Genomic DNA, 18,290 nt, shown 5'->3' on the forward strand with positions numbered 1-18,290 from the left:
GGCCATAACTTCCTCGTTATAACTCGGATTTGGGCTAATTTTTTTTTAATTTTTTTTATACTTATTTTTGTTTTTGTTTTTAACTTTTCTTTTTTTTATTTTGACCAATTATTGAGCGACACGTGGCTTTAAAAAAAATATCTTAACCTGTTTAACAGGTTATAGGTAAAATGGTCTATTAAAAGAATATGACATACAAAGGTGAGATTGTTTTGTAATAACCAAAAGGCGAGATTGTTATTACCAGACCACGCAAAGGTGGGATTATTTATTTTCATTTTTTCCTTAATTATTTAAATATCAAATAAGTGTATAAAATAATATGAGTCATTGATTGAGGCAATAAAAGTGTTTTGAATTGGGTCAACATTATTTAAATTGTTAGATCAACTTGTTGAGAATTAAAGAACACTTAACAACCCAACAAGTTGCCCTCAAGGGAGAGGTTAAGGGGAAGTATGATTAGTAATGGCAATTTTGATAAATAAGTATTTTTGTTTTAAAAAGGGGATATAAATACCTTAAAACCCCAAGAATTTTACACTCTAAAAATCATATTGTCAGATTTCACAAAAACTCCAAAAGTTTTTCCTCTTATTTTCTCTCTCCTTTTTCCTCTTTTTTTTTCTTTTTTTTTTCTCCTCTTTCCCACGTCTCTCTCTCTTCTCTTCTCTTCTCCTCATGTCCACCAGCCACCGGCGACCAACAGCAGCACTGGCGCACCACCGGTGTCCGGGTGCCACTCGTCCTCTCTCCTCCCTTACGGTCGGTATTAAGAAAAAAAAACTCTTTCTTTTCCCTAATTTATATCTAGCTTGTTTTAATTACTTTAAAGCATGATTTTGATTATGTTTTGGTATTGATTTTGGGTAGTTGATGTTGTTAATTTATTTATGTAATTTTCAGATTTTAATTTAATCAAAAACCCTAATTTACAAACCCTAGAATTTGGGAATTTAATGTATATGGTTAGGGTTTGATCCTAGGTTGTTGTGGTTGTTAAATTAATTATTTAAACATGTTTCTAATGGGTTTTAAGCCCTCAATTAATGATGGAATTTAATTATACACACTAAATTTTAATTATAGTGTTAGGGTTTGATTACCCAGGGAAAAAAGTTTTAATGATTTCCTAGTCTATTAGTGATGTTTTATAGTAAATAAGTATGCTGGAATTTTATTTAAGTCATGAAAATTAAATCTTTTTGAAAGGATTTTTAATACACACTTAAAGAAAAGGTTTTAAGGCTTTTAAACCAATTAAATTAGGTTAATTAGTAAGGTTTAAATTATATTATTGTTGCTGAAAATTTGTGAGAATAGTGGATTAATTATAGTTATGTATTTTTATTTGTAGGAAACTTTAAGATAGGTGATTTCTAGTGAGTGTAGGCGTGTGGCCGAGTTAAAAGTAAATGACAATTTCTAACCTATCTTTTTAATAAGAAAAGATACACAATTGTTAATGGTCTAAACCAAAATGGTTAGTTAATGGTATCCTTATCCCACTATCCGTATCTTATCGGAGTTAAGGAATGTGGGCGGTATGGTCTAATTGGGTAAGTCGGAACATTCGCAAATATTCTCATAACAAACATTAACACATTACACACACCTTCTCTAGTTCTCCTTTGCTCTGAGTCTTTCTCTCATTTCAGCAATCAACATTGAACATTCCACCCCGCCTGCTTTTCCCCTTCACCTTACTCTCTTTCTCTCTCCTCTCTTTAATAATTCAATTCCTTTTCTTAATTACAAACTTTGCTTTTTATTCTCTCCCCTTTTTTCTTCTTACTACTCTTGATTCTCCTATTTCACCATATCATAAAAATCATAAATTTAATAAAAAAAAAAACCCAATTGAATTTAAATTAAATTAAACCACAAAAATGGAAAAGTACGAGGTAATGAAGCAATTGGGTGCTGGGAATTTTGGTGTTGCAAGATTAATGCGTCATAAAGAAACTAAAGAACTTGTTGCCATGAAATTCATCGAGCGTGGTCAAAAGGTTGTTTTTTTTTTTTTTTTCTTTTTTTCTTTTGGTGAATTTTTTGAATTTTTGAATTTTAATTCTGGGTTTGATTCAGAAAAGAAATCATGAAAATACCCAGTTGGTAATTTATCAAAATTTTTCATTTTGATTACTTTTTTGCAGATTGATGAGAGTGTGGCAAGAGAAATTATCAACCACAGGTCGCTTCGTCACCCTAACATTATTCAATTTAAGGAGGTAATTTTGGGGTTAATTGTTCAATATTATTGTTATATAGAGGCAGTGGTGTAGACGGGATTCGATCCGAGATCTTATTTATTAAATTATTGTAACTAGTAACTAGTATGGAGTATTGATGATACTATAGAGAATAAAAATTAGTAATTTGAGTGTGAATTTTAATGATTTTCAGGTGGTTTTGACACCAACTCATCTGGGAATTGTGATGGAATATGCCGCCGGCGGTGAGCTTTTTGACCGGATTTGCACTGCCGGTCGTTTTAGTGAGGATGAGGTATAAATCAAATGTTTTTTTCAATTACTTTTTAATTTAGGTTGATGCTTTTTCTATTTTTCTTATTGTTTTTTGGTTTGTTTGAAGTATATTAAGTTGATTTGTAGTGAGTTGTTTATGATGCAGTTAACTTATTACTAAGGACTTTAAATTTTTTGTTTTAATTTGCATTTGCATCCTTCTTTGGGTTGAAATTGAGCCCACTTGGAATTATAGTAACAATCAATAATTCAATAGCATGTTGTTGAATCTTAAAAAAAAAAAAAAATCACTGTCTTGTTTAGTAATCATTCCCACCCTAAGGCCCTGTGTAGTTCACCTTATTTTTACTTATTTCAGAAAAAATAAGTTCAGATCACATCAGATCAGAAAAAATAAGTTCAGATCAGATCAGGAAAAATAAGTTCAGATCAGATCAGAAAAAATAAGTTCAGATCAGAAAAAATAAGTTTAGATCAAATTATTATTATTATTATTATTATTATTATTATTATTATTATTATTATTATTATTGATTTATGATGTATCTTGATTTTATCGTTTGTTTGAACTAGCAACATTGTCTATGTTATTAAATAGCACAAACAATAAACGATACTAATTAAAATTTCATTGTAAGCTCCAAATCATAAACGTTTACAAATATAATATTCATTTCAAGACGTTCCAAATTTCCTTTGCTATATTAAGTTGTACTTCTTTCATTACAGTTTTACGATTCTCGTTAAACAAATCATAATCTGCTCTTGGTTCGATTTCTATACCACTATCAATGGGTATATCCAACTCATGTAATCGAATAAAATTGTGAAGTGTGAATGTAGCAACCATAATTGCCAATTGATGTTTAGTGTCCATTTGTGGCATCATTGTCAATATTTTCCATCGACCTTTTAATTGTCCAAAACATCTCTCGATCGTTGTTCGAAGTGAAGAGTGAAGATAATTAAAAAGTTCAAGCATGCCTTGTGGTGGTGGACCATTTCGAAATTCAGGCAAATGGGTTCTAATATCTTTTTCTTTTATTGGACTCAAATATCCAACGGTATTCGGATATCCAGAATCTACTAGATAATATTTTCCTGTTACAAAATAAAATTATACAGCATATTAGTATAGTGTCATGTATGGAGTAAAAACATACACTATTTTAAATTATACCGGGAGGTGGATGGGGAAATCGAAATTCTGGTACAGTTAAGCAATGGTTCCATACAGTAATATCATGAGCACTACCTTCAAATCCAACGTTGATAAACGTGAAAAGCCTATCAAAGGAACAAGCAGCCAAAACATTTCATGTTTTTTTTCCTTTACGCCCTCGGTGTGTCACACCATCATCATCGCTTACAACTGCATTTATATGAGTCCCATCCAATGCTCCTACACAATCTTAATAGTTCATTAACATTTAGGATACATTTTATAAGTGATTATATATTGCATATGCATAAAATAATATAATGACAATGCAAGATAATAATAATGTTTCTTAATACCTTGAAATATGGCCAATATTTTGTGCTGTCACCTATTTTTTTTGGCACCACGATCAAACTTTGGTATGGTCTTATGATCTCGGTAGACAAATGAACCATTGCTTCCAGTACTTGTTTAAAGTACAACCCAATTGTTGCAATAGAGTGCTGAAATCGACCGGCAGCATCACGATAAGAACTGCCTTTAGCCATGATATATAAAAATATTCCTAATTGCTCAGCCACAGATATGTAACGACCATCCGATAATAAATTTTTATTTTTCATGCAAGTAACAAGATCCACAAATATGTTTCTATCTAATCTCAATTGTTCTTTGCATAAATCAGGATGCGCATGTAGTAGTCTGTTTATGTATTCGCTACCAGATTCTCCACCTAACCTTAGAGGCAATCTCTCAATTGGTGTAAGAAGTCTCTTTAGCTCTTCCAATGCGATAATTGTCAAGCACATTGGAAGCGTGTTATCCATTCTACAACATAAACCAACAAAATACCAACATTATTCAATTTGTAAAATAAAATCAACAATGACTTTTAAAATAAAGGCTAAAGCTTCTTAATTAGATCACCTGAAAAGCAATAGCATCATATGAAGCTACTTAAACCTAAAGGTCAGAAAAAATAGTAGCTTCATATGTGGAACCTTAATTAAAACTAGAACAACATCAAATAACTAACAAAGAACATATGAAAGTGCAAAACAAGTCATAGGAAAACATAATCCAAAGTTAACTTCAAATACTCATCTCCCCAAAAAAACTAATTAAGGACCACCCAATGTTGGATCTTGAAATGCTGTCTTCAAATACATGATCTTCTGATCATCAGTACACAAACCTAAGAAGAAATCTGCATTATCGCCATGATGAAGAAAATTCTTACATTGGTAAATAAATCCTTCTCCTTGTTGAACAATAGCCTCAATATTGTATAGAGTATCTAAGACATCTTTATACTTATTACCACTCTCTTGCTTACAATTAGTTTCAATAGACATTTTCAACAACTCTATACAAGAGTCAATGTTACTACTCTTGTTTTTTTTAAGTTTACTAGTACATCCATCACTCTTACGTTTCCCCAACGAGGTACTTTTAGGAGGTGAAATGCTCTGTTCATCATCCGAATTATTTATTACCCTACTTATTTCCATATCTCCTATATTTTCATCATTGTCCCCGGACCTTTCCTCATTTTCTTTACCAATTTGTTCCCCACCTAATCCGGGAGAAAAACTCCATTTGCTAGTAGCAAAAGACCCTGAAAAAAGTGCCCGTAACTTCTCTAGATGAGGCAATGGTCTCCTTAGGAATCTCGCTGGCAGACCTTTATGTTTCTGCATAAATGCACAAAACTTCGATTAAATAAATTTTAAAATAAACTAGTATTGTAGAGGTCATAATGCAACAAAATGGATAAACAAAATGTCGTACCTTCACAAATATATTCCACCTATCATCTTGTTCAACTACAGGACAACCAGTAATAGGATCAAATGTAAGACCGGTCCAATTAAGTTCCATTTCATTCCAAATTTTGAACCTTTTCCTTAAATCATCCCAATGATTTCTTGCTTGTTTAATGTTGAAATTCTTCCCACTTTTAACGTTCAAAGTACTCACTATTCTATCCCAATTAACCTTTGATAGTCCACCTGCTTTCATCTCCAAGCATATGTCCAAAAAAATTTCTGTACTGTCATCAGACCATGCTACCCTATCAGCCATTACACTATGATCAAGAGCACTTTAAAATTATTAGTTTCATGCATGAAGGATATAGATAATCAAAATAAGTACATAAATATATACGTTACGTTTCTTCTTCATCAAAAAATATATACGTTCCACTTCTAACATCTATTGAGAAACTAGGACCAAATAACCAAGGACATAGATTATCATCAAATTGCCCATTAGCTGAGTTGGTTGGTTAAAGCGTCGAGCTAATAACGCGAAGGTCCCAGGTTTGATCCCTGCATGGGCCATATTTTTGGTTTTCTCACAATCCTCTTTCTATTATTTTGCAATTTATTTTTATTTAAAAAAAAAAATAAAAATAAATGGGTTTTCAGAACTAGTGGCGTAAATTGTAATGGTTACATCACATCAACCGCAAAGTTCACGCAAGCACAAAACAAGAGTTTACCGAATTTTATAATTTAATTTTCCATTCCTCTTCAATATAACAATTTCCCTAAAATTAAAAAAAAAAAACAACCATAAAAACCCGAAAACCCTAATTCCCCTCCCCTTTCATTTCTCTTTTCTCTCTCCTCTCCTCTGCCTCTTTCCCCTTTCTCTCTCCTCCTTCCTCCATCCCTCCGTAATATCTCTTTACCTTCCTCCTCTGATATCTTTTCCTTCTCCTCTCTATTTTCGATTGAGTTCTCCTCCTCCTCCTCCTTTTCTCTTCTCTCTCATCAACCACTAACCAAGCCGCCATTAACGAAGCATCTATTGTCATTTTTAAAGGTTTTTAAGGTCAATTTCGACCAAGAAAACTCTAAAGCTAGAGGTTTCTTGGTCGAATTTGGCCTTATTAACCAAGTTTGAGGTGAAGTTCGAACCTATTTCAGATTTTGAGGTAAGATTTCGTGATTTTAATTTTTTTTTTTTTTTAAATTGTTGAAATTCGATTTTTGGTTGGTTTTTGTGGTAGGTTTTGGATGGTTGGGGTGGTGACGGTGGTGGTTTGGGAGGGTTGGGAATGCCGAGGTGGGGGTGGTGGTGGTGGGGATCTGGGATTTGTGGTTAATTTCGAACGGTTTGGGTGGTTTGGGTGTTTTCGGGAGTGGTGGGTGCCTGTGGTGGTTATGTGCAGTGGGTGCGTGTGGTGGGGATGGGGGGCTGGTGGAAGGGTTGGTGCGTGTGGTGGGTGTGTGTGGTGGGTGTGTGATGAAGTGATGATTGTAGACGAAATTATACTCCGTAACTACGTAGTATGTAAAATTATAAGTTCAATTATAATTATAAGTGTTGAAGTATTGTATCAACTACACGTAACTTCCATCAAGTTATAAGTTCAATTATAAGCTCCCAAATGTATACTTCGTATGTATGTAAAATAAATTCTGAAATTATTCAACTGTATACTATAGACGCCCAACAGATGAAGTGATGATTGTAGATGAAATTATGAAAATATAATAAAAAAATAACAAAGAGTTAAGGTATTTACCTGTCGACAAGATTGTATACGAGCAAGCTACTACAATGACCAACAGAAGGACAAAATTTGGGAGAGATTGATGTGTTGTAGGTAAGAGATATTGCAATACGAAAAAATATATATATACACAAAAAAAAAACTGTAGTACCAAACTACCAATACTCCCAATTAATATTTTTGTCACCCAACTCAGATTTCTAGAATTGACTGACAGTAAAATTACAGTACCGAGAAACCCAATTCAGATTACAGAAAAAGTAATTCAAAATAAAAAAAATGGTGAAGAGTAGCAACAATGGTGAAGAGTGTAAAGTAAGCACAAAAAACAGAGAGGAGAGAGAAAGTGTGAGTACAGAAAAAGAGATAGACAGTTGTTATAAGAAAAAAAAAAGCAAGGTCAAAATCTGGAAAAGTGAAAAATTAAAGAACAGAAAACAAAGTAAAAAAATAATTAAATCATTCCAAAAGGTTAATTAAAATAAAAATCATTTATATGTTGCATTTGCTACATGAATTGAAAAGCTAAACTTATATAGCTGAAAATAAGGTTAATTATGAATCATTTTCCTTACCTTACTTGAAGTTAAAAACATATATGCGTGTAAGTGGTCATATTCGGACTTGATTTACTCGAATAACATACAATCCCATCGTTTATTTATCTATTTATTTATTTGTTACTAATGCATCAAAAAATCTTAAATTTTTTGGAAAAGAGACCAAAATTGACCCATTATCACTCTCTCTATGGGTTGACTACGTGAGAAAATAAGGTGGTCAGAGTGGTGATAGAACTCTTTGCCTGAGTAAGCTTAAACAGTGAAGACTGAAGAGTCGTAAATTTCATGACTGTTGCTTATAATTTACGCATTTTTAGCCTTAACCTTGGTCTGCAAGCAATAGCCCAGGGTGACCAAAAAAAATTAACAGTACGTACAGTTACATTTATGGGTACTTGTGTGTTTTCTGCCCTAAAATTGACCACATTTATTATGTTGTGATCATTGAATAATGCTATCATCTTTGATTCTTTGAACATACATACATGTTCAGATTGATTCCTCAGTGACTAAACCATCTATACTAGTGAAATTGATATGTACAAATTTTACGAGTAGAAATCTCGCGTTTGATCTTAATGAATGAAAAAATGTAAATGTTTCTTTTTTAACTTGTTTATATGAACCCTAGCGACACGAATTCCGTAGCTACATCTGCTGTATTTTTTCTATAATCTTTCTTCATTAGGGTGGTAATGATGATTTCAAGTTTATGGAGTTGTTTGATTTGTAGAGTACGTGTTCTTAGTTTTAGTTTTGCAATTTGGTCTTACAATTCTGTACTCTATAGTTCAACACTTCAACTCTTATACTACGTACAATTTTACCAATTTTAATTTTCACACTATTCCAAACCTTTATCACTCAATTCCAGTGATTCCACGCCTTTTCTAAACTCAACCAAACAGTCCACATTTTTATGGGTTCTGACGTTATGAGTAGTAATTTCTTTTATAAGATTAGTATTTCTTTCTCTACAGAAAGCCAGCCCTAAATGCCATAGACTACGACAAAGTTGTTTTGGTTATTTGGGCATTTTAATTTTCAATCGGACACATTTTCTACTTTTGGAATTTCACAAATAAATTATTTTATATTTTATAAAAATAGATGTTCTATAGCTTATTGTGATACTTTTGGAGTATCATTCACACCATAATCTAGTTAATGGTTAATTATATAATATGATTATATGTTTTAAACAAGTGATGTTAAAAACTAACTTGATTTGAAACAACTAAGAGTGAGTTAGTCTATTATTTGATCAACTCATTGTAATTTGTAAAAAGTCAACAATTTCGGGCAATAGTGTGTGTAACCGTGTAACACCAATATAGTGCAAACAACTCATGCATGAAACAACATTAAAAAATGTAGTACCAATCTATTTTGTACGAGTATCATTTTAATTTTTTTTTTTGGCACTTGTAATTTACTTACGGAGTGTAATTCGTGCGTGACCCAAATCATGTCTTCCAAGTTTTAATAGAGGAGCCTAGCGCTAACATGGGTCGGAAGAACCTATGAGAGGCTCCAACTCGGTAGAGTCTTTTTCTGTATATAAAAAAAAAAGGTTCAATAGAGGAACAAATGAATAAAAAAACACTTAAACACCCTAAACAAGTTAAATATAAAAGCTTAAATAAAAAAAGGAAAATGAAATCTAATAATCCCACCTTTGCTCCTATCTTCCGGTAACAATCTCACCTTTTGAAATTTTAGAAACAATTCAATTAACAATAATGATATTATTATTATTATTTAATAATAATAATATAATATAATAGTAATAATAATATAATAGTAATAATAATATAATATAATATAATAATAATAATAATAATATAATATCATATAATAATAATAATAATATAATATCATATAATAATAATAATAATAATATAATAATAATAATAACAATAATAATAATTAAACATTAATATTAATTAACATTCAAAGTAGAATATTGAAATAATTAAAATAAGGTCAAATCAGAAAAAATAAGTTCAGATCAGATCAGAAAAAATAAGTTCAGATCAGATCAGAAAAAATAAGTTCAGATCAGATCAGAAAAAATAAGTTCAGATCAGATCAGAAAAAATAAGTTCAGACCAGATCAGATCAGAAAAAATAAGTTCAGATCAGATCAGCTAAAATCAGGTGAACTAAACAGCCTCTAAGTTTAATCTATGAGAAAACCACACTTTGTTCACTATTAGTGCTTCAGTATTTATACTTCTACCCTGTTTAGGGTTTTCACGCCTTATATTCTCCTGATCTAAGTAATCAAGCAATAATACCAATATATTCCCATTGTTTCTAACAACCTTAATGAAATTCACAAAAGAAGATACTTTATATATCTTTAAAAGGTTATACATCTTTTATTTATGTCAATAATAAATGATAACCCCTACAAAGTATATGAAAGCATAATAATCTTTGTTAGAGTGAAAACATGCTCAACTTACAACTTGCATTCTGGGAAACGATAAAAGGCTAATACGTGGTTATTCAATATGCCAAGTAATACAACATAAAAACTCTTGCCTATGTGCAAATAAATTAATACCAGGACCCAAGTGTATCAAATTTTAAAGTGATAGCTTCTTCATTGGGTGTCTTTGATTCTACATCATTTCCTCCCTCTTCAAAATAATTTGCCCAACATTAAAGGCAAGTTCCTGACATTAAAGTTAACACTCATGCCTCCAGCATCACTAGGTAGCTCAATCTTGTATGCACTATCACCATATCTCGAATGACTATCAGCTTGACGTTAAGTTCTTTCTCTACCAGGGGAAATGTTCCTTCCTCAAATGTATTGAAACCAAATCTCTAGCTTGAGATAATGTCTCTTAATAGCTCGAGTTTGAAGTTTGATATTTCTTATTATCTTCTTAATCCGAGCTTTCACTTCAGCACAAGTTTTTTTAAAAGATTCAAGTTTCTTCTTTGATGCTATATGTTCAATCTCACTTTTGAAAAGGAGGCAATTTCAATGAAAGAAATGGATTAATGCCATACACCACCTCAAAATGAAGAATGATATGTAATAGTCGAATGAAATCTCTTGTAAGCGAACTCATCTTTTTGCTGATTAGTGACCTTGGGCCTGGGTGGTGGGAAGTTCTAACCAATTTAGTACCTACAAATTTCCATAAAGTTTGCCAAACGTGACTTAGAAACTTATTGTCATGATCAGAGAGTATACTCCTATGAATGACATGTAACTTCACTATCTAATTGCAGTAGAGATCAATAACATAAGAAGCATATCTGTTTTATGGAAAATAAAGCTTGCCATCTTAAAGAATCAGCAACCATAATGATATCCTTACCTTGTTGAGTTCCTAGGAAGTCTAACTATAAAATCCATACTCACACTCTCCTAGGAACTAGAAGTGGAGTGTAAGGGCCCTTAGAAGTACTCTTCGCTCCAAAATTACTCGCCAATCCACTACCATGCACCTCTTGAATAAGTAATTCTTGTACCCTATAATGAGGAATGCACAACCTGTTACCCTTACACAAAAAACCATCTTGCACAATATTTGATTGAGCAGGGTTTTCAAGTTAGTGCGAATTCAGAATCAATTGTATATTGTGCCTTCTACTTCTCAAATCTAAGAATTCGAGCATCCACCATAGCAAGTAAATGAATCATTCGTGAAAGAGCATCAATACCAACATTGCTCTTCCAATCCTTATATCTAAACTGAAGGTAAATAATTGTAAGAACTCTATAAGAACTCAACCTGCTTAGCATGCATGTGATTAAGAGCTTTAGCATCAGGATACTCCCTTATTGTATGTCGTGATAATTAAAGCATCTCTGATTATGCTGCTACTTTTCTCTAATGAACACCTTCCTGTTTTTATAGTCTTCTTAGGATCCTTGTTGTATCCACTTGTAATAGATTTGTAGTTACTTGACGATGGACTAGATTTGACAATAGTGAGATCCACTTTTGTAGTTGGTTGCATTACTTTTATAACTACTAGAGGGTGTTCTCGAGATCAATTTTGTCGGAGATCTTTTTTGACAACCCTTTTAAGTACCTGACAATATGTCCCACTTTCTTGAATATCACACTATATAATTTATCTATTAAATTTTCTTGTGTATTCATCTTCCTCCAGGGTTAGTTTAATGTATAGTTCCTGCTCATTTTTATTTTAATTTTTTTTCTTTCAAATTTTCCCATGTATAGATCTTCTCTTTCCCACTTCTTCTTTGAGCTTTCATGTTATCTAACTATATAGAAGCATATCTATTCATTTTTAGAATAGCTATCTTGTATTTCTTTTGCTCATCAAATCCCTTGTTATCAATTACCCTTTCCATTCCACTAACTCATTCAAGTAAATGTTAGAATTGCTATCACCATTAATGACAAATTTTGGCTAGTACCGCTAGTTTAGTTTTAAAACCGCTATTTTTCGACGAGGTTGACTACAAAATGAAACATCATCATCATGTTTTTTAAATTCATGATCTAGGGCTGGCAAACCCGATCCGAACCAGACCCGAAGTTACTGAGAGAGACCCGAACCCGACCTGAACCGAACCCGAACAACCCGAATTCGACCCGATTTGACCCAAATTTCATATTTCGTAATAATATTAAGTTTTACACTATTTTTAATAGTTTCTAAGCATAACCCGAAATCTGACCCAAACCCGACCTGTTGACCCGAATTGCCACCCCTATCATGATCACGATACCTCGTATTAACTATTAAGTATGTTTAGATCATTCGTGATGTGTATCATTCATTCGAATGTAATCATTAAAGTTATGAAGTTATAAATCATCTTGATAGTTACGATTTCCTCCTATTAAGTATGTTTAGATCAAGTTATCACTTCTAAATATTCCATTAGGGTTTTGACTCCATACTCTTAATCTAAGCAATCAAGCTATAATCCTAATTTAATCCTGAATTAAAATTAGAGGCTTCAATGTTACTCCTAACCCTCGATTAAAATTCACTAAGATGTTTTTTAATTTATTTTTAATATTTTTTATAATCAACTCTCTAATCCTAAATTGTGGATAAAAATCTTTTATTTATACTTATAGTAAATGATAAACTTGTAATGAATAGGAATTTCTAATAATCTCTGTTGGACTTATAACAGGCCCAATTTACACCCTACACAATGTAAAACTCTCACTTTAAGAGTAACGGTAAAACCAGGGGTTTATTAACTGATACAACAAGTTAGAAATGATAACGGAAAAAGCAAATTGTGTAATTCTTGCTTAGCTGCAAACAACTTAAAGCGAGGGGTGTCTAAGAATTAAAGTGATAGCTTCTTCAAAGTGTGCCTTTGATTCTACATCATATTATATACTTGTTGTCGTTAGGCTACGTCTAGCATTCTCCTATAGTTAATGAGATTTGTGTTTGAATTTCTTTCCAGGCAAGATATTTCTTCCAGCAACTGATCTCAGGTGTAAGCTTCTGCCATTCCATGGTAAAATACCATATCCTTGCTATCTTAGTTTTTGATGTATATTTTTATTAATTTTATGTCACAGCTTAGCTGACATGCTTTTTTTTTTTTTTGTTGCAGCAAATTTGTCATCGAGATTTGAAACTGGAGAACACTTTATTAGATGGAAATCCAGCTCCCCGCCTAAAGATATGTGACTTTGGTTATTCCAAGGTTCGAATGAATCTTACCATATTTATATTTTCCGTGAAGCTATGACATCATGTGTATTTTTTTTGGCATTGCATGTTTATTTGACTTTTAAAGTTTATAATTTAAGTACTTTAATTAGTCAGTTTAAATGTGTTTATTGTTGTAAATGCAACTTGCAGTCATCTCTTCTGCATTCAAGGCCTAAATCCACTGTAGGTACTCCAGCATACATAGCACCTGAAGTACTTTCGAGGCAAGAATATGATGGCAAGGTGAGTCATTAGAGAGTAGTCTGTGGTTGGGCAAAACTATGTCTGATAATTTCATATGATATAGAAATGTATGTCTGTCTGTTTGTGGTGTCATCTCTCTTGGTCAGCTTAACTGGTTGACCCATGATTAAGATAAAAGATGTGATGATTTGTGTTTCCTCCAATTCAGTATAATAGGTCACATTTGACTTTTTGGTTAGATCTGTTGCTCAATGGAATTATGTTGTTTGCATCTTTGACGTTCTTAGCACTTTACCCATCTGTTCGTTCCTTAAATCTCTTTACACTTTTATTTGCAAACTTCATTTACTACTTTATCCAACAATATTTACACTTACCTTTGTCTTATAATGTACCTAGTTACCTACCTACCTTTATACACTCCCTCTCTTACTTTATCCATTTTATTTCTTTTACCCACCCATCACATCAACACCCTCTCTAATTGCCTAAAAATCCGTGAGAATAGTGAACGTCAACAATTAGTTTATTTATTCATTTTATTATTTGAACCTCTGTACATGTTATTATAGGGTGATTGACTATTTACGTCCATGACTACTATCGCAAATAACTTTCAGTCTAAGCAACATTTTTTTTTCTTTTATATGGTCATTTTATTCCTCTATAAAACCATCGGAAACATAATGTTTTCAAGAAGCTTAAAACAACAATTTTAAAATAACAGCCCTAATTTGACATTTCACACTAGAATTTGCCATTTAGATATAAAAAATGTCTTATCAATAAAATATGTAATAATTGTAGACACCAAGTAATGTAAAAAAGCCTACAAAGGTACTTTTTCACTCCAACTAAGAGATTACAGCCATAGTTAGCAAGCTTTGACTACCCAAGTCAAATGTAATTTATTATTTTGAGATAATTTAGTCCTTTTTGCTGGGCTGTCTATGGTTCACATATTGGACTATGCAGAAGTGATAATGGTGCTGTTCAAAAATAACTCTAGTCAAGATTCAGGCAGTTTACTTGTCTTTTCTCTGTAGTCTCATCATCAAGCACTGATTTATTTTATGCTTGGTAATGGTCAAGATCTCTGTATTACTTGTATTTGATAGTTTTGTACGAGTAATTTTTTTCTTTAAGCCTGCTTTATTATATGGTACAAAATGTTGGGTTGTGAAGCATTGTCATGCTCATAAAATGATGTGGTAGAGATGTGGCGGAGATGTGTATACTGCATTAGATGTATAGCCATACAAGAAAAGATTAGTTGAGGGATGAGATAATTCGGAAGAAGATAGGGGTTACATATATTGACAACAAGATGAGGGAGAACCGCCTAATGTGGTTTGGCCATGTAAGATGGGGATTGAGTGAGGCTCTTTTGGTTAGGAGGCTTGAAAAGTGGCAAATTGATGGGATTGTGTGGGGAAGGGAAAGACCTAAGAAAACTTGGAGGAGGGTGATTGAGAGTGATATACTGATATGAGTGTTTTGGGGTTAGAGGAAAATATGTTGTTGGAGGGAAAAAATCTACATGAGGACCTGCATAAATTTAAGTTATATACTGTTTTTTTGTACCTAAACTCATTGTGTTTTGCAAACTCTATTTACTTCATTTTTAAGGGTTTTTTTGTTTTTTGGTTTTTGGTTTTTATTTTTTATTTTTTTTTTATTTTTTTATTATTAACTTTTTTTGGGGTTTTTACTCACCGCTTTTGCTCTATTTTAATCTCCCCTTTATTAAACTTCCGAATCTTATTTTTATATCCTCCTGTTGGGTTTTCAGCTTTTCACATTACACTGCCTTATGCTCACTATGTTCTTTCTCGTTTTTCGTCCACTTTCATTGCATCACTTTATCAAAACTTTTGCGACAGTTTCTCATGACAATTCATGTTAGCTAACCCCAAATCATTTTAGGACTAAGTCTTTGTTGTAGTTGTTGTAGCCTCAACCAACATGTTTCCTGGCAGGTGATGATAATTATTTAAAAAAAAAAAAAAAAAAAAAAACAAAAAAAACCACTCTGTAGTCTGTACCCATTCTTTTTATTTAACATTATCTTTGCTGAAAATTTAAATGTAACTTTGTAATTGATCAGCCTATATTTCAAACTTTCTGACGCTAGTGTTCATGTTCAGTTAGCAGATGTGTGGTCGTGTGGAGTGACCCTATATGTTATGCTGGTTGGAGCATATCCCTTTGAAGACCCTCAGGATCCAAAGAACTTCAGAAAGACGATTACAGTAATCTCTCTTTTTTCAGTTCTCATAATGAGTTTGTAGAGGTTTTAATTGTATTATATTATTTCAGTTTTTAACTGTTTCATTGACGATGTTTTCTGCAGAGGATTATGGCTGTTCAATACAAAATTCCAGAATATGTTCACATATCACAAGATTGCAAGCATTTGCTTTCTCAAATTTTTACTACCAATCCAACCAGGGTATGTATGTTGCTGAAGTTTTCTCTATGTGTCTGTTCTTTGGTTGACAATGTTTCTTTTCTGGCTCCCACTAGCTGCTGAAATATATAAAGTGATGTGAATGCTGTTGCAATTACTTTTTTTTATTTTTAAATCATGGTTGGTAGAACCCTAATGTTTGGTTGCTATTGGAATATGCGAAGTATATAGTCTTGTGAATCTACATTGTCTAAGAATTACCTGATTTGTTCTTTACCAGTCTCCAAGACTCTCCATTCTCCATTACTTTTTTTTTTGGCTCATTCTTTTATAAGTTGACTTTGGCAAATGGCATGTTGTGCTGTATCTTTTTTTATAAATACTATTGCCTTTTTTTTGTCACCCTTTTTTTTTCAACTTAAATTCCAAAATAAAGATACAAACTTTAGAAAAAAGCAAAAAAATTGGTGGGGTTGAGGTCATTCTCGATGATGAATGGTATCATAAAAAAAGTTACGGGTTATCGAGTTCAATTTACACAAAAAAGTACTTCATAAGTTCAAATTGCTTAGATTAGGTCTATGAGGTACCAAGTTCAACTCACAACTGTATCTCTTCGCTTTAAAAAAGGTTCAAATCACTACTAAAAAAATTTCAGATAAGGAGTATTTGGTTTTGAAAATAAAGCCTTGAAATTCTCATTCAGTGTAACCTTTGTCTGCTCATCTTTATTTTTTCTCATATTCTTCTCAGCCAGCCTTGAGTTTACATATCTTCCCTAGCACATTAACAACCACCCCCCCCCCCAACCCCGTAAGTTCAATTTACACAAAAAAGTACTTTGTAAGTTCAAAATGCTTAGATTAGGTGTATGAGGTACCAAGTTCAACTCACAACTGTACCTCTTCGCTTTAAAAAAAGGTTCAAATCATTACTAAAAAAAATTCAGATAAGGAGTATTTGGTTTTGAAAATAAAGCCTTGAAATTCTCATTCAGTGTAACCTTTGTCTGCTCATCTTTATTTTTTCTCATCTTCTTCTCAGCCGTAAGCCTTGAGTTTACATATCTTCCCTAGCACATTAACACCCCCACCCCCCCAACCCCCCACCCCACCCCCGGGAAATCTGTCTGATCCTATTTGAATGTGTAACGTGTCAAATTATTTAATTGTCTATTCTCTGCTAACAACACAATTTTACCCATTGTTATGAGGAGTTGTTGACTTCTGGTATATGTTCTAGTACTTGGTATCCCAATTTGTCAGGACCTTTTCTGGTGTTTATGGAATAGTGTGTAGAACTAATTTGTTTTGCGTTGAGCTTTCTACATATATCATTCTGCAAATGTTAGATTAAGACACTGAATTTATATACTATTTTGATGGCTAATTATGCCCTTTTTCAATGTCTTTGAAGATAAAAGATTGGTGTACCTTGAGTAGATAAGAAAATGAGTGCTAATTTGAACTGCATTTATATTGATCTAATTAATCTATGTACATGAATCCACATTATGGATGGTTGTTTCTTAAATTATTGCAAATATGGGGTTATATAGACTAAAATTATTCTGTTTTATCAACATTCCTATGTTTCTGCAGAGAATTACCCTTAAGGAAATCAGAAGCCATCCATGGTTCTTAAAGAATCTTCCAAAGGAACTAACTCCACAAGCTCAAGCCGTCTACTACCAAAAAGATAACCCAAGCTTTGCTACACTGCAAAGCGTGGAAGAGATCATGAAAATTGTGGGGGAGGCAAGGAAACCTGCTCCTGCAGCAAGGCCTGTCCCGGGATGGGAGGATGAGAATGAAGACGATAATGATGAAGATGCAGAAGAAGTAGAAGAAGAGGATGAAGAGGACGAGTATGATAAAACCGTGAAACAAGTACATGCAAGTGGAGAGTTTGCTCTTAGTTAAGTTGGTGGTGTTGCCATTGTAGTCAATATGTTGCATAAATTTTATGTTTATCAAAGTGTGCATAGGTGTGGGCGTGTGGCATAACTAGTGCTCCGAAAATTTGAAAGGATTTAAGATGTTTGAGACTGTAGGCCTGTGACTTGGTACTGTTAGTTTGTATAAAGATAGGAGCACTAAAAAATGGCACCTTTTTTTCCCCTTGTTATGATTGGTGAATACTTAAAATATGAAGTGTATCATATGTTTGATGTGGTCATGTTGACACTGTCAAATTGAAGTGTTACGAACCCACTTTATAGCAAATTAGTAATATTATGGTTTCTTGTATA

The 18,290-nt window shown here is 32.7% G+C and overlaps 2 protein-coding genes across 2 annotated transcripts; one reads left to right on the top strand and one right to left on the bottom strand.

The window, feature by feature from the left end:
- Positions 1-1,587: 1,587 nt before the first annotated feature.
- LOC110700137 (serine/threonine-protein kinase SAPK7-like) lies at positions 1,588-18,290 on the top strand. Its single transcript, XM_021877628.1, has 9 exons — positions 1,588-2,009; positions 2,157-2,231; positions 2,407-2,508; positions 13,172-13,225; positions 13,325-13,417; positions 13,576-13,668; positions 15,777-15,881; positions 15,983-16,081; positions 17,641-18,290. The coding sequence occupies exons 1-9, from the start codon at positions 1,890-1,892 to the stop codon at positions 17,959-17,961; spliced, it is 1,062 nt and encodes a 353-aa protein (XP_021733320.1). The 5' UTR covers positions 1,588-1,889; the 3' UTR covers positions 17,962-18,290.
- On the bottom strand, positions 3,778-6,938 carry LOC110700138. The gene is made up of 3 exons (XM_021877629.1): positions 5,443-6,938; positions 4,390-5,345; positions 3,778-4,154 (listed from the first exon to the last, which is right to left on the bottom strand). Exons 1-2 carry the CDS (start codon positions 5,734-5,736, stop codon positions 4,773-4,775), a joined length of 867 nt encoding a protein of 288 aa, XP_021733321.1. The 5' UTR covers positions 5,737-6,938; the 3' UTR covers positions 3,778-4,154; positions 4,390-4,772.

The sequence above is a fragment of the Chenopodium quinoa genome, unplaced genomic scaffold (assembly GCF_001683475.1).
Source record: "Chenopodium quinoa cultivar QQ74 unplaced genomic scaffold, ASM168347v1, whole genome shotgun sequence".
In the NCBI taxonomy this organism is placed as follows: domain Eukaryota; kingdom Viridiplantae; phylum Streptophyta; class Magnoliopsida; order Caryophyllales; family Amaranthaceae; genus Chenopodium; species Chenopodium quinoa.

Coding starts and splice junctions, on each gene's coding strand:
- LOC110700138 (XM_021877629.1), bottom strand. CDS start 5,736: ATGGCTGATAGGGTAGCATGGTCTGATGACAGTACAGAAATTTTTTTG. Junction 5,346..5,442: donor GGTGGAATATATTTGTGAAG/GTACGACATTTT, acceptor GCATTTATGCAG/AAACATAAAGGTCTGCCAGC.
- LOC110700137 (XM_021877628.1), top strand. CDS start 1,890: ATGGAAAAGTACGAGGTAATGAAGCAATTGGGTGCTGGGAATTTTGGT. Junction 2,509..13,171: donor GTCGTTTTAGTGAGGATGAG/GTATAAATCAAA, acceptor ATTTCTTTCCAG/GCAAGATATTTCTTCCAGCA. Junction 15,882..15,982: donor ACTTCAGAAAGACGATTACA/GTAATCTCTCTT, acceptor TGTTTTCTGCAG/AGGATTATGGCTGTTCAATA.